Source organism: Euleptes europaea, chromosome 21 (genome assembly GCF_029931775.1).
Source record: "Euleptes europaea isolate rEulEur1 chromosome 21, rEulEur1.hap1, whole genome shotgun sequence".
Classification (NCBI taxonomy): Eukaryota; Metazoa; Chordata; class Lepidosauria; order Squamata; family Sphaerodactylidae; genus Euleptes; species Euleptes europaea.
Genome location: NC_079332.1, coordinates 4,640,547 through 4,664,339, shown reverse-complemented (window position 1 = coordinate 4,664,339; position 23,793 = coordinate 4,640,547). Strand labels below are relative to the sequence as shown.

The window sequence follows — 23,793 nt, the reverse complement described above, 5'->3', positions numbered from 1 at the left end:
GATAGACCCATGGTCTGACTCAGTAGAAGGTGGTTTCATGTGAAACCCGTCGAGGTGGTTCAAATTAGTTGTTCAACAGGCCGTGCCTTGGGGGAAAAAGGGATCGGCCGTTGTGTGGCATTCAGGAATTAAGATCTGCCTTGTTTGGCGTCGTGTAAAGTTTACAGAGGCGCTGTGGCACGCTACCTGGGACAAAAGCTCCTGCATTAAAGACTCGTAACAGGCTGGCTTCTCAGAGTCCCCTTCCCAGGGCCATTTAAGGTTCAGTATTGGCCGTCTCTGCCATTTCCCCGGTTCTACGGCTTTGGCTGCCCACAGAAGAAGAGCCAGGAAGCGTTTTAAGAAGATAGTTTAAATGGCGGCTTAGCGTGCATGCCGGTTTCTCGTTCCCCCTTTTGCATTTAATTAGGTTTTATTTATCGGCTGCTGAATGGACATACTCGGGGTGGTGGTGGTGAAGGCTTAAGCTCCAGGTTCGTCAATAAGAAGGGAAGCTTTTTTTGGATCGAAGGAGAAGCAGGAAGTTAATTTTCAGCTTTCCCCCGGGGGAGCGAGGGAAATAGGAACCGGTAATGTCCTTCTCTGTTCAGGCAGGTAATTTCCTTTAGGAAATCGACCCATAGTGCTAACGGATTTTTTTTTGAGGGGGGGTCTTACGCACGTCTTGAGTTCTTTATTACTTAATGATCCAAGAAACGGGAGCTTGTTCTCAGCGCTGCTTTTTTGCACACACACCCCTCCCCAATAATAAAAGGCTTCCCTTTCTGGGAGTCAATACAAGTTGTTCATGTGATGCTGTTATTACAGAAGCTTTGGGGTTCCTCGGCTGCCCCTTGCGGACGCCGTGCTGGACTCTACGGCGTCGTACCCTGCTGACGTCCCTGCCCTCCCCGGCTCCATCCCCAAACCTCCGGGAGTTTCCCAGCCTGCACCTGGCAACCCTACCCCTCCATCCCCCACCGGCGGCCAAGGGGGACCTGGTAACCCTAAGGGGGTACCATCACCAAATTGCTGCTGGGGGTGGGGGTGGAAAAATCGGCAGGTTCCAAGCCAAGCATCGTCCTGTGATAGAGGCAGCTCTTTCCAAATGGGCGCTTCCTGAAGACTCAAAGAGGATGCTTCCTGAGCTCTTTGGAAGCACTTCCTGCTTGAACGAAGGGGCAGAAAGGTAGTTGTGAATTTCCTGCATTGTGCAGGGGGGTCGGACTAGATGACCCTGGTGGTCCCTTCCAACTCTATGATTCTATAGGATTGGTGCTTTGTGTTGGGGAAGGGGGTGCCAGGAAGCACATTTGTGGGTACCATGTGGGGACCTTTAGGATATGGAAAGAGAGGTTCTTTGTAACAGAATAGCCTTGGCTAGTCTTCAAAAAACCAGCCAAATGCAGATTAGGAATATTTCAAAGGCATGGGATTGTCCTTGATGCAAAGAGTTTTTGAGGTGGCTGCTTCTTGTCTATCCTTGCTCCCCTTTGTCACAAGCTGCTTCCCGTCTTCCCCTCGATCCTTATGGCCCAGTGGCTTCTATGCTGGAGGGGGGAAAAATCTTCTCCCAAGGGAAAACAGTGGTTTAAAGCCGAACAATATCCGATTACTGCCATATGGGAGCTTTTTGCATACCCGCAAGAGAGGAAGAGGACCAGTTGGCCTTTATTTATGTGTGTGTTGACTTGAGCACATAAGTGCATTATATCAACAGAATCTCGTTTTACAATCTGGCACAGAAAAATAAATCTCTGAATGGATTTGTTTTCCTTCGAAGGACGTGGCTTTCTTACGCACGCTACGTCTCCTTTCTTGGCCCACCGCCCTCCGTTTCTCTTCTTGTTGTCTCGGGTCCCGGCACAAGCGTGGAGGTGTGCCGTCGCAGCCGTGTACTCGCTGGGAGGGCTCAGGCAAGCCCCCCTCCTCTCTTCCTATTTCAGTAGACCTCATTCATACACACCCGTCCCCTGTGCACCCTGCCATCTGCAGTTATGGGGGGCACTGGCCTACACTACAGGGCTGTCGTAAAGGCGAGCAATTGTTTTGGTCATTTTTGCAATGCTGGAAGTGTGCTATATAAGCACAAAGTGCTCCTTGCCCGGTGCTAGGGATCAGCTTGCCTTTAAGCTTTGCAGGTGGGCTGCCCAGATGCATCCAGTGGGCGCTTACTGGAATTACAATTTTGGCCGTCTTCCTTTCAGTCCCTTTCCTATTAATCCCCGACACGGTGTGGCCCTGGGTTCAAAGTGATGGACCGGATCCCCGTTGAAATGCAAGCAGGTAGTGAGGCTGTCCCTTCTCCTTTTCATCCTGCTAACATCTTTGCCCCCCCCAAACGCTATATTAGAACACTACACAGGAAGATCTTTTCCATGTACAAAGAGGTTTGTGCAATATGGAGCAAATTTTACGGAGCCAGTGTGGTGCAGTGGTTAAGAGCGGTGGTTTGCAGCGGTGGAGTCTGATCTGGAGAACCAGGTTTGATTCCCCTCTCCGCCACATGAGTGGCGGAGGCTAATTTGGTGAATGGGATTTGTTTCCCCGCTCCTACCCACGAAGCCAGCTGGGTGACCTTGGGCTAGTCACAGCTCTGTTAGAGCTCTCTCAGCCCCACCTACTTCCCAGGGTGTCTGTTGTGGGGAGGGGAAGAGAAGGTGATGGTAAGTCAGTTTAGAGAAAGGTGGCATATAAAAACCAACTCTTCTTCTTTCTTCTTCATATTTTTTGTTTTTAAGGAGCTGAGAGATCCAGAATTGGGGTGAGAATCCCATGGAACATCGATTCCGCCCCGCCCCTCCAAATGCTAGTGTAAAAATGCATTTAACGCTGCCTTCTGCTTTTTTTTGGAGATGGACCTCTTCCTCTCGCCCTTCAATCCGTAAAGGGCCTGGAATGTCTCTCTGGAGCAGAATCGGTGCGGCCGACTTCACGTCGGAGGCCGAGACGGGGCCCGCTTGTGAATCAGGAACATGTAGGACGAAGGTGTCCCACTTTTCAGCTATCTGCCTCATTTGTTCTGCGGTTGGCCAGCTTCCAGGGGTGAAAAACAACTTTGCGTTTGTAATTGAATTATTCTTAGCAAGCGGCGCGGCAAATGGCTTTGCCCCCTCTTAATCCAAATGATTTCTCAATTAGTCGCCGTCCCTGGTTGGTTCCGTTGTTAACCCCGGGAACCTTCCCATGAAAAAAAGGCCCTTCCGATTAATTGGTGGTTGGAGGAAAATAAATGTGTTCAGTGCCAGTGTGTATTAAAAAATGCACATTTGGCCCGGGAGGCATCTTAGGAAGAGGCATTCCTGTGAGCGAGAGCTAGTGTGGCGTAGTGGCTAGGGTATCAGACTAAGATCTGGGAGGCCGGTTCGAGTTCAAATCCCTGCTCTGCCATGGGAAGCTCCCTGGGTGACATTGGGCCAGTGACTCTCTCTCAGCCTAACCTACCTCACAGGGTTGTCTTGAAGAGAAAACCGGGGAGGGGAAACGACATGTAAACTGCTGGAGGAAGGGTGGGATTAAAACGTGATAGAGCCAGTTCACATCATCTGGAAAATAACATATTGTTTTTGCTCTTCGCACTAGCTTAGACTCAGATCTGATGAATTATCAGATTAAGTGAACCTTACTTCAATGGTGACGTCTGGTGCGGTTGACAGTTGTGTTCTTAACGCTTTTAATTTTGTGCGGCCTCATAGCTTGTTTGCGTGTCCTGTTTTGGACACCCACACATGCACACTCTGAGCAACGTCCTGTGTTTTGGGTCGTCCCCCACCCCCGCCAAGCGGTGCTTTCTTTAAAACAAAAGTATCCGCAAGGGGCGGAGAGAATTGCGTGTGTCTGTTTTTTTAAACTTTCCCAGGCCTTAAATAGCTGTTTCAGCAGCACTGGTACGTAGAGCTGTGCCCGTTTCAAAATGCCACAGAAAGGAAGCGGCAACTTCAAACGTGCTGCTAAAATTACGCGCATTGGGAAAGTTTTTGGTGCATAATAGAGGAACTGTCAGCCGTGGCCGATCTCAGCCTGGCTTCTTTTATTTGATATTAAATCAGAAGAGTTTCCATCTAGACATTAGGAAGAATTTTCTAGCAGTTCGAGCGGTTCCTCAGTGGAACAGGCTTCCTCGGGAGGTGGTGAGCTCTCCTTCCCTGGAGGTTTTTAAGCAGAGGCTAGATGGCCACCTGTCAGCAATGCTGATTCTATAACCTTAGGTAGATGATGAGAGGGAGGGCATCTTGGCCATCTTCTGGGCATGGAGTAGGGTTCACTGGGGGTTTGGGGGAGAGGTAGTTGTGAGTTTCCTGCGTTGTGCAGGGGGTTGGACTCGATGACCCTGGTGGTCCCTCCCAACTCTATGATCCTATGATTCTTTTTAATTGAAGGCACATTTTCAGCTTCCAGACACGATGGGTTGGAACGCGGAGTGACGCGCAAGCAGTTGCCAGAGTATCTAGGTCCTTGTGGGAGGGAGGTGGGTTGTTTTTCTGCAGCGTGTGTGTGTGTAAAGTGCCGTCAAGTCGCAGCCGACTTATGGCGACCCCTTTTTGGGGGGTTTTCATGGCAAGAGACTATCAGAGGTGGTTTGTGAGTGCCTTCCTCTGCAATACCCATCTTCATTTTCTGTTTTATTTGCCCTGCGGTTTGTCAGCGGAAGCAACATCCATAATTGCTGGGCTCACCGACCAACCTGCGACTCTAGAGCCAAATGTGGCTGAGATTGGAGCTGAACGTCGCTGTTTATAAAAGAAAAGGAAACCTTTAAGATAGACTGAAGGGGTAGGGGAGATGCTAGAATGGCCAGGGTGTTAAGGGAGCGGCGGGCAATTTTTTCTTTTTTTATGGGACGAAAGAGCTTCCGAGAGGTGCTTTGCTGAAAGGGAAAGGAGAGAGGCAGACTGGTGCCAGGGATCCAAAGGGCAAACCTTGCACAGATTAATATCCGTGTGCTAAACCAATCACACAGGGGGTCCCTGGGCATATTTATTACTTATTGTGAGACCTCATGGGTGTCGCTTCCTTTCGGGTCGCGGAAACTTGATGGATTATCAGTCCTTGCTCATTGTGGATCTCTTGCTCTGAATTTTGACACCGTTTGGTTCGTAACGTTTGCCGACTCCTGGATCATAGAATCATAGAATTGGAAGGGACCACCAGGGTCTTCTAGTCCAACCCTGCATAATTCAGGAAATTTACAACTACCTCCCCCCCACACCCCCAGTGAACCTTACTCCATGCCCAGAAGATGGCCAGGATGCTTTCAGGCTGCTGACTGCTCTTCATATTCACACACAGAGGTCTTAGATTCATAGAATCACAGAGTTGGAAAGGGGATCACCAGGGTCATCTAGTCCAACCTCCTGCACAATGCAGGAAATTCACAACTACCTCCCCCCCACACCCCCAGTGCCCCTACTCCATGCCCAGAAGATGGCCAAGATGCCCTCCCTCTCATCACCTGCCTAACTTCACAGAATCAGCATTCCTGACAGATGGCCATCTAGCCTCTGCTTAGATACCTCCAGGGAGGGAGCACTTACCACCTCCCGAGGAAGCCTCTTCCACCAAGGAACCTCTCTAACTGTTAGAAAATTCTTCCTGATGTCTAGACGGAAACTCTTTTGATTTAATTTCAACCCGACCTTCTGGGGCAACAGAAAACAACTCAGCACCCTCCTCTATATGACAACCCTTCAAGTACTTGAAGATGGTTCTCATATCCCCTCTCAGTCTTCTCCTCTTCAGGTTAAACATATTAAATATAAGTCTCCCCCCCCCCCCCAATAATACTTTAGCAAGATTTATGTCGGTGTTGGATCGGGGTGTTGCTGTAAAAAACTATAGAGGGCTTTGCAGGAAGTTTGTATTTGGGAGTTACCGGGGGGCGGGGCGGGCGATGGGATAGGTAATCTTTCTGTAGCATCCCTGAATGGAGGTGTCATTTTGTCTTTTTGGGGTCTTATTTATGTGTGTACCTCACCAACGGAGTGGTGTGTTGGACTAGGTCTGGGAGACCTGGGTTCGATTCTCTGTTTGCCCGGATTTTTAGTTCGGTTTGGTTGTGCTTTCTCAGCCTCTCCTACCTCACAGGGTTGTGGTAGGGGTATCATGGGAGGAGGACTGCCACGCTTGCTGCCCTGAAGGCCAGGGGTTGGGATTAAAATGCACTCAGTATGTCTCACCCTTCATAAATATTAAATAATCTTTCATGTCCTAGATTGAAATGTGCTAACCTGTATGTTCTTTTTGTTCTTACTAACTGTTGAATAATCACAAAAGCTTTACGTTCTGCATCTCTGTGTTCTTGTGTATTCAGGCATCTTATTGTGGAATTCTCCTTTAATTGGGGTGAGCTGGCAGGTGGGGAGAGGCAGCGTGGTGTAGTGGTTAAGAGCGGTGGTTTGGAGCGGTGGACTCTGATCTGGTGAACCGGGTTGGTTTCCCCCGCTCCTCCACGTGAATCCAGCTGGGTGATCTTGGGCTAGTCACAGCTCTCTCCAACTCTCTAAACCCCACCTACCTTACAGGGTGTCTGTTGTGGGGAGGGGAAGGTGATTATAAGCTGGTTTGATACTTCCTTAAGTGGTAGAGAAAGTTGGCATATAAAAAACAACTCTTCCTCTTCTTCTTCCTCTTCGCCTGTCTGTGCCTTTTTGGATCCTGCTTGCCCGTTTATTTTTACAAAAAGCAATGCTTTCTCGTGTTTAAGTCCTCTTTCGCCCTCTGACCTTGGACGTGCGCCTTTTCTTAAGTGGCCGTTTTATGGCCTGCTCAGGAGCCCCGTGGCGCAGAGGGGTAAGCTGCAGTACTGCAGTCCAAGCTCTGCTCACGACCTGAGTTCAATCCTGACGGAAGTCGGTTTCAGGTAGCCGGCTCAAGGTAGACTCAGCCTTCCATCCTTCCAAGGTCGGTAAAACGAGTACCCAGCTTGCTGGGGGTAAAGGGAAGACTACTGGCAAACCACCCCGTAAAACAAAGTCTCCCTAGGAAACGTCGGGACGTGACGTCACCCCATGGGTCAGGAATGACCTGGTGCTTGCACAGGGGACCTTTACCTTTACCAGGAAATCCAAGCCTAGGAGTTCTGAAAAAGCTAATGGAGAGTCTGGACCGTAATGGGTGTGTGTGTGTTTGTGTGGGAAATCTGGATCTGTCTATTTTTGTCGAAAGGGGCCCGGATACTGTGTCTGAAGGTATGGTGTCAAATCAAAGGCCAGGGCCTCTAAGAGTCCCAGTGATGTAACGCAGTCTTGCGGTCTCTGTGATTGCAGGTGAAAGACTTAACCAAGTTTCTGGATCCCACCGGCCTCGGAGTGATCAGCTTTGAAGACTTCTATCGAGGAATAACAGCGATCCGAAACGGAGGTTGGTCTGCTTTTGTGTGTGTGTGTGCACACGTGCGTGAATAAAAGAGAACAGGTATTGTCGAAGCATCTCATTAGGTGTGGGGAGATCTGGGCTCCAATTACCCACTCGCCTGTGAATTTCAGCGGGTGAACTAGAACCCGTCGCATTCTCTCCATCCAGCCCACCTCGCAGGGGAGTTGTGAAGATAAAATGGAGGAGGACAGAACCAAGTCTGCTCCCGAGTTCCCTGAAGGAAAGATAGAATAGAATCATAAAAGAGAATCGAAAACGGGTTGCGAGATGGGGAGGGGGATCCTTCTCACATCTCCTCTGTACCAAGGCTCTTGTTGACTCGGGGGTCTTCTAGGGTCTTCCATAAAACTTCAGTTTCACTTAATTTTTTTAAAATTCTAGATCTTACGTGTAGAGAAGGAACCCTGTGCCAATGCTACAGCCTGCTTCTTCAGCGCAGCAATAAAAAACGGTCATACGCTGGCGCTTCAAGCCCAAGCAGGCGAGTTTCGCTGACTTCATATCACTCCCAGAAGCGCAAGGCGCATTTGGCACCCGACGAGGTTTCTTTAATACCTCTCCCTTTTTCTGCCGTTCTGGTGACATAAATACTTGATTATTTTTTCCACACAAGCCCTTCCCCATCTGCATTGCAGATCGGTGGCTGCCCTTCTCAAGGAAGAGGAGGATCTGTCCTGACAGGTGGACAGCCGCAAAGTCCCAATCCGGAACCGGCTTGGTTGTGGTTTCATAAAAGCTCTTTTTTGTTGTTGTGTCTGAACACCTCTGTGAGGTTTTTTTTTTTTTTTTGCCTCTCTTTGGCAATTCTGTAAGTTACCGGAAGAAGAAAGAGGTTATGGGTCGGGGCTGCCATGGGAGGCATTAGAACCCCTCAGTGCCCCGCTGCCTCATGCTGTGTTGGCTATTTCAGTTCCCTTCTTCCTTTCCTGTGGGGGAGAAAGACAGGTAGCATTATGCTCAGAGGTGTGCATTTCTTTCCAGGGCTCCTAGCCGTCAGGAGGGAGGAGGACAGAGATTTTTAAGTCACGTTTTATTTCGATGCAATATCAGCTCTAGGTAAAAATCAAAGTTAAGATTAAAATAATAAAATAAAATAATAAAAGTTGATGATTTTGGAAGGATGATTTGAAGAAGAGGAGGAAAGATCTTCTAATGGGAAACTGCAGAAACAGCTTAGGAGAGGCAAGGTTTTCCCCCCACTTCTGTTCTCCTGCCTTGCTTCAAGTCTTTTCCCCAAGGCGGCTATTTGCAGAGTAGGGAAAAAGCATCGTGGGTCTTGCTCGGCCTTTGGAACGTATGAAAAACACATGAAACTGTTGCCGAGAGGTGCCAGTTGAAGAATTGGTTTGTAATGGTGTGTGTGTGTGTGTGTGTGTGTGTGTTATACTGTAGCAATGGGAAAATGTCCCATAAACCAGAAGGCATAGAAATCTTAGTGTTCCACCAACTCTGTTTGTGTTTTTATTTATTGTTCTTTGCAAGGATTTTTTCACCCCTGAGCGTTTCCTTTGCTCCCCACAAATTACTACTAGCTAGGAATATAATATTTTTGGTTCCCCACTGCCACTCTACTCGGTTATTGGAATTTTTTGGCATTAAATAAATAAATAAATATAAATATATATATTTGACTGGACTGCGATTGGGTGTATGATTGGATTATTGTTGGGTTTTGACTTTTGTATGATGATGTTTGATATGCATAAGATGTTGTATGTACCTAGTCCTACTTTATAGATTTATTACATTTGCTGTTCTGATACACAAATATTGGCCGCCGTGCTGTGTTCCTTTTGTTGCGAGTCTGGTAAGCCGGCAACGGGAGACGTTGGTGGGCAGGGTGGAGAACGGCGCTGACGTTAGTGGGCGAGCTGCTCGCTGCGCAGAGAATGGCTGCCGTTGGTAGTGGCGGCGGAGCAGGGCCCCGGCCCTCAACAAGAACAGAAATTAATCTGCGTGACGGATTTCCGAGCCCGCGTTGGAATTGCGTGTGTGTGTGTGTGTGTGTGGGGAACATATATAAACCCCGGATACGTGCAGACGCCTTCTTGTCATACTGACATAGCCATTCAAGGGCGTGTGTCCCCCCCCAGCGCGCATGTGCGCCTCGCCGTGCGCGGATATGTTTGCAAGGCGACGGCGCCACATTTGCCGGCCCTGATGAGAAAGCGAAGGGGTTCTCCCTGGGCGCCCATGGGGCTTCAAAGAACAAAGATGCTCATTTGGACAGGAATTCGGGAAGCTTAGCAACGGATAGCATAGCAACACCGGGTGCTCACAATAGGCCTTCTGCGTTGGTGGGAGTGGGGTGGAAGAGTGACATCGAGGGAATAAAATGATTTGGGGAGAGAATTTGGGCGGGTTGTCTTGAAGCTGACTTTTCTCTTTGCCCTCCCCATGGATCTGGCGACACGCCAGGGTCCATCCTGCAGCCACCAATGAAATGTGTTTTTTTTCTGGGGAGGGGCTGTGGCTCGGTTGCAGAGCCTCTGCTTGGCATGCAGAAGGGTCCCAGGTTCAACCCCCGGCATCTCCAGTTAAAAGGGACCAGGCAAGGAGGTGATGTGAAAGACCTGTGCCTGAGACCCTGGAGAGCCGCTGCCGGTCTGAGTAGACTTTGATGGACCAAGGGTCTGATTCAGTAGAAGGCATCTTCATGTGTTCATAACACATCCTTGACTGCCTGGGAGCCGGTCCCCGGTTCCGACAAATTCATGCGTTCTGCACTGGGGCCTCCACATCAACCCTGCTCTGTGACCTCCCTTCCTTTCACGTGCCCGGTTGGCCTTAGGACAAGCCAGCACAGAAATTCCTTCCCCCCCCTCCACCCAAAGAAAAAATCCCCTCCCACCAACAAAAAGGCAGACAGGACTGGGAGTTCCCAGCTCCATCTATATTATGGTGTTTTTTATCACTCCCTCAGTGTGATCGGGGTGATCTAGATGGTTCAGTGGTAGGCTCAGTGGTAGAGCATCTGCTCGACATGCAGAAGGCCCCAGGTTCAATCCCCGGCATCTCCAGTTAAAGGGACCAGGTAGGTAGGTGATGTGAAAGACCTCTGCCTGAGACCCTGGAGAGCCGCTGCCGGTCTGAGCAGACAATACTGGCTTTGATGGACCGAGGGTCTGACTCAGTAGAAGGCAGCTTCATGTGTTCATGCATTCATGTTTTCTGCTTGTTTGAGCTTTATAACCACCACCCTGTGAGGCTGACTAACCAGCCCAAGGCTACCCAGCAAGCTTAACAGAAGTAGAGGATTTGAACCCGGGTCTCACTCCTCCTAGTTTGACGGTTGAGTCACTACGCTATACTAGCTTTTGCCTTAACAGTAATTATAGCATCCTCAATGGTATCTGTTAGCAACCATGAGAATGGTTCAGTCTAAACATTGTGAGACCCAGTTACCAGGTACAGCATATACTTCTTCGCCTTTGGGGACAATTTGTACCAGCAAGGGCAGCTAATGGATCCTGGCCGAGATCTGACCGTTACCCCCGCCCCCCTTGTGAGATTTTGGCGGCTGTTGACATCTGCTGAATAGTTTAATTTGCATAACAGGCTATTCTTCTTTGCAAAAGTGTCTCTCTTTACGGATGCAACTGGCGCACAAAAGACGGATTCCGCAACAGCCGGTTTTGTCCCCGCGGATTATAAATTCAGTAGGTCTAAGTGCTGGGAACAATAGAGCGCAGAGTCCTAAATTGGGAGAGCTGGCAAGCTGGCTGTTGGGCGCTGGGAGCCGCGAAGCGCCCGAAAGATCAAAAGTGTCAACTCGAATTACATCTGGAAGCCGATGGCGGAGAAGCTAGCCAGCTTTTGAAGAACCGCCACTGCCGTTTGGCCCTAGTGGTCTCCGCCGAGGCCCCCTTTGAGGAAATCCCAAACTAGATGGGCCTCGCTGTGACCAGTTGGAAGTCCTCGGGGCGGGGCATTCAAGCTGGAGAGCAAAGCCACACTTTTGCCGCGCCGTGGGTCTCGGCACTCGGGGTTGGTATTGCCGAGGCGACTCGCCTTTCTTATTGAAAAAGCTCTTGGAACGAGTAGTTGGGTGGTGGTGGTGGGGGAGTTGTTTTTGTAATTATCTGTTGACGGAACCGGACGATGACCCGCTTGGCTTCTAAGGATGGTTTGGTAGGGGTATGTCCGCACTAGGGCCTTTCCAGCATTCCTGAGGTCAACGTCTTTCTCTCCTGTGATCCGCTGCAAGATGCGATGCTGACTCTGTGACCTTGGGCAGTTCATGAGAGGGAGGGCATCTTGGCCATCTTCTGGGCATGGAGTAGGGGTCACTGCGGTGTGTGTGTGTGTGTGTGTGTGTGTGTGGGAGGTGGTTGTGAGGTTCCTGCATTGTGAAGGGGGTTGGACTAGATGACCTTGGTGGTCCCTTCCAACTCTATAATTCTATAAGATGCCTTAAAGTGAGGGAGTCACCAGAGGGGCTGGCTTTCAGGAGTCATGGCTGAGGGGAAGGTTAAGAGCGGTGGTTTGGAGCGGTGGACTCTGATCTGGAGAGCCGGGTTTGATTCCTCGTTCCTCCACATGAGCGGCGGAGGCTAATCTGGTGAACTGGATTGGTTTCCCCACTGCTACTCACGAAGCCAGCTGGGTGACCTCGGGCTAGTCACGGCTCTCTCAGCCCCACCTACCTCCCAGGGTGTCTGTGGTGGGGAGGGGACGGGGAAGGTGATCGTAAGCCGGTTTGATTCTGCCTTAAGTGGTAGAGAAAGTCGGCATATAAAAACCAACTTTTCTTCTTCTGTAAGCCTTTCTGAGAGTTACAGTCATTCAGTAAGCGTCTCCTCGCAGTCCGGTAGTTTTTCTGTGCATCGGGAAAGGTTTGAGCGCTCCGGTCCCATCTGACGCAGATATGCGGCAGGGTTACCAGTCCCCGGCGGAGGCTTACTGGAAGGAGGCCAGGCAGAGCTGCAGATCCACGAGAGAGAAAGAGAGAGAGAGAATCAGCGGGGAGTCTGCTTTGAACCAGCAGGACTATTTTTTCCACCACCACCCCTTCCCCAGTTACACTTCTCCAAGACTCATTCTCTGCGACCTTGCTTGAGGTTTGCCGGAGGAGGAGAGTTGTTCAGACGTGCAAATGATCCGGAAGGCCTTGCTCTCCTGTAACGCTTCTGTATTCTTCTCCTCTTCTTCCTTTTTTGCAGCGGATCCCGACAGCCAGCTGTGTACGATGGGGTACACCCGCGAGGAGGAGCTGCCGCCGTCCGCCTGTCCCGACGAGTTTGATGACTTTGTCACGTTTGAGGTAGGGAAATGCAAATGCGCCCTCTTCTGTTTCCTTTCCCCCATTGTTTGCATCTTATTCTTCATGCGCATGTGTTCATTAACGTTCCCAATTTTTGTTCCTTTGATGCCTTTTAATATGCAGTCGATGCAGACAAAAAAATATGCTTTAAAATTGTGAGCTTGGGGGTGGGTGGGAGCTAATCTAACGTGTAGGGTTTGGTTTGTGCAGCAGGGAAGAGCAATGGAAATGTGTTTGTGTGGGGGGGAGGGTTAGGAAGTGGGTGGGGCCAGGTAGGGCTTTTGCCCAGCCAGGCTTCTGATTTGACTATTGGAGAAGGCAAGTAGTAGATGTTCGCCCCTGTGCTGGGAGCCTTGTCCTTATAAACAATCCGTGGCTCAGTATTTCACGGGCCTAACTGTACCCCAACAGTGAAGAGCATGTATGCTCGCTAGATTCAATCTGCATTGCTATATGGAAGATTCAGTAAAGTTGCATATCTGGGGGGCCTGGAGACCAAGTCCTATGAGAAAGGGCTGAAGGAGCTGGGTATGTTTAGCCTGAAGAGGAGAAGACTGAGAAGGGATATGATAACCATCTTCAAGTACTTGAAGGGCTGTCATATAGAGGATGGTGCCGAGTTGTTTTCTGTGGCCCCAGAAGGTCGGATCAGAAACAACAGGTTGAAATTAAATCAAAAGAGTTTCAGTCTAGACATTAGGAAGAATATTCTAACAGTTAGAGCGTTTCCTCAGTGGAACAGGCTTCCTCTGGAGGTGGTAAGCTCTCCTTCCCTGGAGGTTTCTAAGCAGAGGCTAGATGGTCATCTGTAGCAATGCTGATTCTATGAACTCTGGCAGATGATGAGAGGGAAGGCATCTTGGTCATCTTCTGGGCATGTTGTGGGGGTCACTGGGGGTGTGGGGAGGGGCAGTAGTTGTAAATTTCCTGCATTGTGCAGGGGGTTGGACTAGATGACCCTGGTGATCCCTTCCAACTCTAGGATTCTATGATAGGGTCTGCCCATGTGGGGAGGGATACATAGAAATCACATATCCTCCTTAAGTGTCCGTTCTACGATAGGGGCCATTCTAATCTCATAGACCCGTTACCTGCTGATGGGGAATGGTTACCTACCAAATCAAAGGTGTTCCACCTTATGACCACGTGGGACCCAACAATTATTGACTCGGTGGGAAGGGAATTAGGGAACGTGACTGTTACGCCGCACCATATAACGGTTAAGTCAGGATTGAATAAGCAGGTAACCAATCCAGTGGGATTCGTATGTTCTTTTAAAAATTATTTTATAGTAAACTTTATCGTATGGTATCTGCATGCCTTTATATCGTGATTTTGCTGTAAACTTTGCTGTACGATTTCCCTTTTAAAGGCAATAAAGGCTTTCGTATTCAGCTATTGGAGATTTGATTGGCTGTGCAGATTTTTTTTAAATAATTGTTGCTTTGGCAGCAGTGGCCCCCAGAGCACGAGGATCTGCACCGTGTTACCAAAGTTAAGCGGTGACAACCATTTTTGTGGCCGGCTCCGCTTATTTTTAAAATTTATATTCTGCTTTTCCTGCTCGGCATGCGTCTGCGATGGAAGGTCGGCCTGTATTCGCTGATTCGGTACGATGGTGCAGATGTATTTGGGGCATTGGCTGTATGGGCACAGTTGCATGTGTATATACGTTTAACCAGGACATTAGCTATGAAAGCTTGACTTAAAAGAAGAAGAAGACGTAAGACAACAAATAGTTGGAATTGTGCAGGGTTTAAACAGGTCAGGGTTTCAAATAGTCCAGGGTTTAAAACAGTCCAGTGTTTGAACAGGTCAAAAGAGACAGGGCAGAGTTCAAGAGGCTGTCTGTCTACCTGTTCAAGAGGACTTTTGCGATATATCCAGGCTGCCCGTCAACCACATCTACGTGCGGAGCAGGTGAGCTTCCTTTTGAAAGAAAGGAAGAAACAAAACCTGTTTGCTGGAAACCCTTGGGCAGAAACGTGCTGGACTCCTGGGAGAGCGCTGCAAGCAAATGAGCAAAGATAGTCTTGCCGAGCTGACGTTCTTCCAGGCCCGCTATCCCGACTGATCTCCAGGCGATCGAGATAAGTTCCCCTGGAGGAAAATGGCCGCTTTGGAGGGTGGACTCTGTTGCCTCATCCCCTCCTCAAACCCCGCCCTCCCTAGGCTCCATCCCCCAAATCTCCAGGTATTTTCCGGAGATGGCAACCCTACGCCAAGGCAGGCTTGGCCAGCGTGTAAGGAGAGCCAGCGTGGTATAGTGGTTAAGAGCAGTGGTTTGGAGTGGTGACCTCTAATCTGGAGAAGCGGGTTTGATTCCCCACTCCTCCACATGAGCGGCGGACCCTAGTCTGGTGAACTGGGTTGGTTTCCCTATTCTTACACATGAAGCCAGCTGGGTGACCTTGGGCTAGTCACAATTCTCTCTGAACTCTTTCAGCCCCACCTACCTCACAGGGTGTCTGTTGTGGGGAGTGGAAGGGAAGGTGATTGTAAGCCAGTTTGATTCTGCCTTAAGTGGTAGAGAAAGTCGGCATATAAAAACCAACTCTTCTTCTTCTGTATGCTGGGATGGTTCTGTCTGTGAAATCAGAGTCCTTGAGTTGGCTTCGTAAGTTATTTTCAATCATTGCCCTTGTCGTGCCCCCTCGTACCCGCTCCCAAGCCCGGCAGGGGTGTCCTGCGTGCCTACTCGGCTGGACGGGTTAGGAAAGCATCAGCAGGATTGTGTTTTGTAGCAGCAAAACCAACCTGGTGTGTTCATGTTTGTGACTTGCACGTTGGCACGGGAGATCTTAAGATGGTGCAAACAGAACCGTCTCATATGTCAATGCGCACGTGTGTTTCCCTATGTGGAAATTAGCGCTCGGGAAACTGCATAGCCGGGGTTGCTCTCGGAACTGATTTTTTTAGGTCCATAAGGAAGACGCCGAGGGCGTGCCTTGGTTGGAGCCGGCGGTCGAGAGTCTTTTGGGGAAACTGCCAAGTTTGTTTTGGCAAGAGAAACTTGCATGACCCGGCTTTCTTTTCTCAGCTGGTAAACTGGTAGTCCTTCAGACTGCGGGAGGAGTTGAATCATATTTACTCAAATGGAAGACGGCCCTGAATGTAAGGCCAACCCCCCCTTTAAAATGTTGTACGCCAAAATAAATAATTGAACGTAACTGTAACTTGAATATGAATGTATAGTGAACCCCCCCTTTTTTTAACGGCGTTCCTGTGTGTGGTGGTGGTGGTAGGGGACCTAGTCTTGCACTTGAGCAAATACTGTAAATATTCTTCCATTCCACCCCAAAACTCTTCTCTCTGCTGGTTTTTATAAGCTTAGCCTTCCAACCAAAATGCTTGGTGTTCTGAATGCAGGGCGGCGGTGGTGGTTTTTAAGCTGAGGACCATCCGATTGTGCGAAACTGCGCTGGTTTTCAGAAGTGGCGCAGTTCGGGCTGGGTTCGAATTAGTCCTGTGCGTGCGTGCTGGGGAGCGCAGAAGAGGCCGTTGCCGTGTCCGTTTCAACTTCTGCAAATGATTACTTGGAGACTGCGCGTGGGCTCTGAGGACGTGAGGAATGTCAGGTGGCCGCGGCTGCCCTGAACCTGTAGATCTCCTAAATCTGGACTCCGGCTCTGCATGGGGAGGCGGCCTCGTGCGTAGCTGGGAGCGGGGATGGTTTTTGGGGTGCCTCTCCATCAGCCCAACAAATGAGATCAACACAGATGGCCAACCTGAGCTGTGGCTCAGTGGCAGAGCCTCTGCTTGGCATGCAGAAAGTCCCGGGTTCAATCCCCGGCATCTTCAGTTAAAGAGACCAGGCAAGTAAGTGATGGGAAAGACCCTTCCTGAGACCCTGGAGAGCCACTGCGGGCCTGAGTAGGCAATACTGACTTTGATGGACCGAGGGTCTGATTCAGCAGGCAGCTTCATGTGTTCAACCTTAAATTACCGTTATGTATTAACATGTTCCAGGCTGGAACTATGAAAATATATAGCTGTAACAGAATCTTGAGTCATTATTGCGTACTGTTTTGAGACAAGGAGGCATGTAGATATAAGAAGAAATGAAAGGAACTGAGAAAGTCATCAGACGAAACAGCTAATTTTTTAGAAGACAGTCTTCGCCTCAACAGCCCAGTTCAGAGTGGTTTTCTAATACAGTTCAGTGGAGATCACTTTGGAACTTTATAATAGCTTTGGAATTTAATGGACTTGACGTTACACTTAACCTTGCTGTACATAATCCCCCTGTGGGTTATTACCCTTGGTACTTCCTGGTATGAGCCAGTGGCGCAGAGTGGTAAGCTACAGTCTAAGCTCTGCTCACAACCTGAGTTCAATCCCGACGGGAGTCGGTTTCAGATAGCCGGCTCAAGGTGGACTCCGCCTTCCATCCTTCCGAGGTCAAATGAGGACCCAGCTTGCTGGGGGTAAAGGGGAGACGACTGGGGAAGGCACTGGCAAACCACCCCGCAAACAAAGTCTGCCTAGGAAAGGTCGGGATGTGACGTCACCCCATGGGTCAGGAACGACCCGGTGCTTGCGCAGGGGACCTTTACCTTTTTACTTACCTGGTATTGGTTGTCTTCTTGTATATTTGTCAATTTCAGACTATTAGATGCTTGCATGTTAATACATAACAAGTTAGTAATTTAAGGTTGGCCATCTGTGTTGATTGCATTTGTTGTGTTATATTTCACATAGCGGTGCTGTTTGTATTATTGTTCATCAGCCCGGCAATGGGATGCCTTCTGCCGCGAGAGGGAAACCTGTAGCCGCAAATCCCACAAATCCCTTTTCCGGGATCCAGCGCAGTTGGCTGTTTTCGGTGACCTAGGAAATTGACCTGGCTTATGCTGGGAAGGGCGGTGATTGATGACACCCCCCCCCCCCAAGTCAAAGGCTGCAGTCTGGGCAAACAGACTCTGAACAAGCTGTAATGAACTTTTCTAAGCCCAAATGCCTGAGTCCCTGCAGACTCGATTTATTTCGCCGGCTTCGTTTACAAGTCCGCCTTTGTCGCTGAGGGTCTCGAGGCAGATCGCGGAATCAAAGAACGTTAAAAACACCACGAGGCCAAAATAAACGAAACAATAAACCCGGATTGGAAAAAAGGTACAATGCACATAACAGTGAAGGACTGTATAATGCGTATTATAAAAAAAGGCAATTGAAAACTGCCTAAACGTTTCCAGGCATTAAAACGACAACCATTAATAAAAATGCCCCTCATGAACAATTCCTCGTTACTATATTACCGTTTATCCTCGCACTTTGCTATGAAAGGGAGGTGCTTAATTTTTTTTTAATTGCAGAAGAGCGGCAGTGAACCAGTACTTCAGGGGGGGCTGCTGATTCTTCTCGAGCGGCGTTTGGGATGAAAGAGCGGGCTAAAAATGCTAGATGTGAAGCCAGCAACCCCCTCCCTGTCCATCTTGTGGCAGCAACTGTTAAGAGGTATACTGCCACTGAACCTGGAGGCTCCACTGATCTGTCGCAGCTTCTCAGTAGGCTTACGCAAGAATTTGCCTCGCCCCTTTAAAGCTCTTTAAGCTGGCAACCCTCTCTGTATCCCAGAGTAGCCAACACCACGCGTGCACCACGTCACCTAAGAGATCTTTCCATTTGTCAGCCCTCGGGCCTTCTGCCAAACTTTGGTTTCGGTGTTTCTACGGGAAAGGGCGGGATGGTAGGGAGCCCTTGAGCCAAGTTGGGGTTTGACCCATACCTTTGCTAGCTCGCTCTCCTCTTTCAAAAGCAAAGAGCTTTTGCGTTGAGTGCGGGGTGGGTGGGTGGGGCGCCAGTCAAGCCATCCTGCTGAAATATTTGGTGGTGGGGGGGTTTGGATTAGCTCACATATGGTTATCTGGGGAGTCTGAGAACAAAAGGAACTCTGTTGAGAGACCTGAGGTTACCAGCTTAGTATACTTCCTGATTTTGCTTTTCTCCTCCTCCTGGTCCTGGGCAGTAACCTGGAAGTGTGTGTGTGTGTTTTTTTCCCCTCCCCTTCTAAACGGAGCGTACCCAGAGAGGTGGACTTTTCCCTTCCCGAGCGAACTCTTCGCATGCCTCAGGGCGCAGCACGGTCCTTCCTGCTTCCGAGCAAGGCCGGGCAGGTCGGTGGGCGCGATCCCGATCCCGAACTGGAATCCCCGAGTCTGGCGGAGGAGGGAGGGGTGCCGGATGTTTCGCCCTGAGGAAATTCAGTCTGAGTCGGCAGGGGGGCGGATGCTCGTCCCACCTTGGTGGCGCTGGGAGAGGTAGGAGGGCTCAGTTTCTGCACGCAGTTCACCTGCAAAGGGGCTCTCTCCACCTCTGGGTTGAGAAGGTGGATGTTGACAATAGTCTGAAGTACGTAGAATTCCTCCAGGAAGAAGCCGGGTAGGGCAGTGCACCTGGAAAAAAATTTCTGCCGCAAGTGAGGTTCGGCGCAAGCAGTTAACAAAAAGTTTGGGTAGCTATTGATTCACTGATACTGTGAATTATGCTGGGTTCAGTAATACTATTGCTATTTATTTGTCCCTGGTTGTGTGTTTTTTAAATTCACCTTGGCAACTGACCTAAGGCCTGACTGCAGTTTACGGAAGTAATATGGACTTATATATTTATTGCTGGTTGAATTCCTTTGCTAGCAGGTAAAGCCGGGAAGTTTCTTGACAGCTCGCTTTCCTTACAGTGGACTCAGAAGGTCCAACGTTACTTCGCTGTGGGATGTAATGTTGTCCAAGAGGGGGGTAGTTTGTTTTAAAAGAGGATTAGAAGTGGTCATGCAAGACCGGTCTGTCAGTGGCGAAAGGGAACCTCCATGTTCAGAGGCAGTGACCCTCTGAATGCCTGGCACAACAACGGGGGGAGTCTTTGGCCTCCGTGCCTTGCTTGGGTGGGGGTGGGGGTGTTCCCAGGGTACCTGGTCAGCCTCTGTGCGAAACACGCTGCGGAGACTATTGGTTTGTCCCAGCACGGCTGTTTGTACGTTCAGAAGATTTAGGATCCTCCACCTGGTAGGCGCAGTAGGCGACCTGTTGGTCTTGAAGCTGGCATCCCTTCCTCCTTGCCAAGACACGCTTATTCTGAGTGGCACCAGATGGCTGCACCGGTATTTGAAACGTTGTGTTCAGGAACCTTGTGGATCCAGATCTCTTAAGAGCGGCTTGCTACCATTATCAGGTAGCCCTTCAGCCTTTTCCAGGGGAATGTCTCAGTTGACTGGATGGGGGGGGGGGGAGCCAGCATGCTTGGAAGGCAGAGATTCAGTCTCTCCTGTTGAAAGGGGGGTACACATCTGGTTGGATGTGCCCTATGGGGAGCGGTTAAGACGCTTAGGGCTGTTTAGCTTGGAAAGAAGGTGGCTAAGGGGAGACATGATAAAGGTCTATAAAATTATGCATGGTGTGGAGAGAGTGGTCAGGGAGAAGCTTTTCTCCCTCTCCCATTATACTAGAACATCTGCTGAAGCTGGGGAGTGAGAGATTCAAAACTGGTAAAAGGAAGTATGTCTTCACACAATGCGTAGTTAAATTGTGGAACTCCCTGTCCCAGGATGTGGTGATGGCTGCCAACTTGGAAGGCGTTGAGAGGGGAGTGGACATGTTCATGGAGGAGAGGGGTAATTCATGGCTACTAGTTAAAATGGATACTAGTCATGATGCATCCCTATTATCTCCGGGATCAGAGGAGCAGGCCTATTATTTTAGGTGCTGTGGAGCACAGGCAGGGCGATGCTGCTGCAGTCGTCTTGTTTGGGGGCTTCCTAGAGGCCCCTGGTTGGCTGCTGTGTGAACAGACTGCTGGACTTGATGGTCCTTGGTCTGATCCAGCAGGGCTTTTCTTATGTTCTTATGGATAGCAGTTGTGGGTCTAGAGGGGTCATGGGAACAGACCAGTCTATTGTTTAAACACTAGTACTTGCAAGTACAAGAAATCTCTGTGTTGGAGTAATTTGTCCCTCTGTAGATAATGTACAGTCTTGGCATCTTAGAATAATAGAGTTGGAAGGGGCCATACAGGCCACCTAGTCCAACCCCCTGCTTAATGCAGGATCAGCCTAGAGCATCCCTGACAAGAGCTTGTCCAGCCTCTGCTTAAAGACTGCTATTGAGGGGGAGCTCACCACTTCTCTAGGTAGCCATTTCCACTGTCGAACAACTCCTACTGTAAAAAATGTTTCCCTAATATCCAGCTGGTACCTTTCCAGTCATAATCTAAACCCATCACTGTGGGTCCTGTCCTCTGCTGCCAACAGGAACAGCTCCCTGCCCTCCACCAAGTAATAACCTTTCAAATACTTAAAGACAACAATCATGTCCCCCCTTATCCTCCTCTTTTCTAGACTGAACATTCCCAAGTCCCTCCACCTTTCCTCCTAGGGCTCGGTCTACAGGCCCCTGATCATCCTTGTCGCTGTCCTGTACGCCCGCTTGATTCTGTCCACATCCTTTTTGAGGCGAGGCCTCCAGAGCTGCAGGGATCTTGTGGCAGGGACTGGTCATTTCTCCATAAAGCACTGGGTGAGGCTACTGCTACCCTGCACGTTGGTGTAGGTTCTATCAGGCATGTAAGTGGTGGGCAGCGAGCTCCTCATGCCACCATCGGCTCTTTGACTACTCTGTCCAACCAAGCAGTGCCATTTGGGCTGGCTGTAGTCCAGGTCCGGCCAAATAAAAATCCCAGGCCTTCTGCACAACACTGACCTCTGTCTCGCACATTTTGGTGTCTGGGGAGCGTCGTACGCTTTCAGGAGGTTCTGTCGGGCTCTTCCAGTTCTGCTCTTTGAGCTGAGATTGCCGAGAAAGAGTAGATCTTGGCCTGGGGTTCAGCTCGGCTTCCCAGTTGGGGAGGGTCTGCAGTCATCCCGACTGCAGACCTGTAGTGGTGACCTAGAGTCTGTGTTCAGTTTTGGGCACCGCAATTTAAGAAGGATGTAGACAAGCTGGAACGGGTCCAGAGGAGGGCAACAAAGATGGCGAGGGGTCTGGAGACCAAGTCCTATGAGGAAAGGTTGAAGGAGCTGGGTATGTTTAGCCTGCAGAGGGGATATGATAACCACCTTCAAGTACTTGAAGGGCTGTCGTATATGTTGCCCCAGAAGATCGGACGAGAACCAACAGGTTGAAATTAAATCAAAAGAGTTCCCGTCTAGACATTAGGAAGAATTTTCTAACAAGTTAGAGCGGTTCCTCAGTGGAACAGGCTTCCTCGAGTTTTTAAGCGGAGGCTAGATGGCCATCTGTCAGCAATGCTGATTCTATGAGCTTAGGCAGATGATGAGAGGGAGGGCATCTTGGCCATCTTCTGGGCGTGGAGTAGGGGGTCATTGGGTGTATGTGGGCGGGAGGTAGTTGTGAGTTTCCTGCATTGTGCAGGGGGTTGGACTCGATGACCCTGGAGGTCCCTTCCAACTCTATGATTCTAGTGTAGGAAGGCCAAGGGAAGGCCACGCCGTGACATCATCGCTGGAACTTTTCAAAATAGGAACTGATGGGAAATCATCAGGATGTGACCCTCTTTGTTTCCCTGCAGGGATGCCCTTGAAACTACAATTTCCAAGATAATAATCTATATAGATAATAATAGCGTATATAGAACTGTTATTGATGTTTGTGAAGGAAGGAGGGTTGAATTGTTTACTGTTTTTGACTGCCATTGGCAAGTTCCACTTTTGATTTTTTTTTTAAATGCTTGTATTACAGTTTGTCTTGTTAGCCGGATGCTTTGAATAGCGTAGATGCACCCTTGCTCCACGGGTTGCGGCTCCTCTGGATTTCCCAAGGTTATCCTTGGGGCACCTCAGAGCCAACGGGGACGGCTTCGTGGATGAGATCTGGGCCCCAGGGTATCTTGGTTGCTCCAGAAGTTAAGACTCTAGAACAGCTTCGGAAAGTATCCGCAAAAGAACGCGGGAGTCGGTCCGTTTGGCATTATCTCGCAAGGCGAAATGTAAAAAAACCCAGAACAATGGAGGGGGTTTAGTGCGTGTTTTACTAGCCATCCCTTCCTGTAGCGGGGGGGGGGGGAGGAAGCGGGATGGTTTCTGGCCCAGCCTCTAACTTGGCTACCCCTCTGGAATGCCACCCCTTAAAAACAATGGTTATCCATTGTCTCGTGGCAGGTTGAAAAAAGGATTTATCTGGGGAAGGATGGGTGGGCGGGAATGTGCTGAGGTCAGGTCTGCTGGTCATCTAGAAAACAAACTTTCTTAGCGGAGGAGTCTCGTGAAAGAGCTGCCCTTTTGGCTGCCGTCCACGGCGCTGGGCAAAGGTGGAAGGAGGTGGTCTTGCTGGGGTGGTGGTGCGCGAAGATTTGGGGCTGGGGGGGTGGGGATCTGCCTTTTGGTAACTGGATCTCCAGGTCAGGGACGGGAGCCCGTCTCCCCAGCCGGTCCTGTCTTTGGGGTTTAATGTTTAATCTGGGCAGCGGGACGGAAAAGCTTGTTTGAGCCTCAGTGCACTTCTGGAGCGGTCGCCCGAAACTGGAGCATCTGGAGCATCTCGCCTCCGAATGTGTTCAGATGTCTTTTGCTTTTGTAACCTTTTGACGAGGGACCGCAGTGGGGTGGCTGGGGCTTGCGTTTTGTGTGTGTGAGAGAGGTTCCGGGTCATTGCTTTTCCTCTTGCAAACCCCACAGCAGAACGGTCCGGTCACGCGAGAGCCGTAACACCTGTTGGTGAGTGACCACGTCCTGGATCATGGAGGGAGAAGAATTAAATGAAGGGGCGGGGGGGGGGGGGAGAATCCTCAAGCCGCGTTGAATCGCATCCTTCCAAAAATGTGGGAAGTGCAGATATAAGCCTGAAAAGGAGAAGACTGAGAGGGGATATGATAACCACCTTCAAGTACTTGAAGGGCTGTCATATAGAGGAGGGTGCCGAGTAGTTTTCTGTGGCCCCAGAAGGTCGGACCAGAACCAACGGTTGAAATTAAATCAAAAGAGTTTCCGTCTAGACATTAGGAAGAATATTCTAATATTCTAATATTCTGAATATTCAGATCTTGGGAAAACTGAAGCTTTTGCCAAAATTAAAAAGCGCATTAAAGAGCTCGATTATAACAGCACTACTTTTCGTGCTCGTCGCGTCTGTTCATCCCAGTTCTTCGGAATACCCCCTCCACGTGGTCTGCCTGCCTATACATATTATCTGACAATTCCTCGTCTCTGTAGAGCTTTTTGCTTGGCTAGATTG

The 23,793-nt window shown here is 49.7% G+C and overlaps 1 protein-coding gene across 1 annotated transcript in view; it reads left to right on the top strand.

The window, feature by feature from the left end:
- The window catches only part of RAB11FIP3 (RAB11 family interacting protein 3), a 62,666-nt gene that overhangs the window by 11,103 nt on the left and 27,770 nt on the right, over positions 1-23,793 (top strand). The window contains exons 2-3 of the mRNA XM_056866264.1: positions 7,245-7,338; positions 12,516-12,616. Of these exons, the coding sequence (XP_056722242.1) occupies positions 7,245-7,338; positions 12,516-12,616 (195 nt within the window). The remainder of the gene's footprint in view (positions 1-7,244; positions 7,339-12,515; positions 12,617-23,793) is intronic.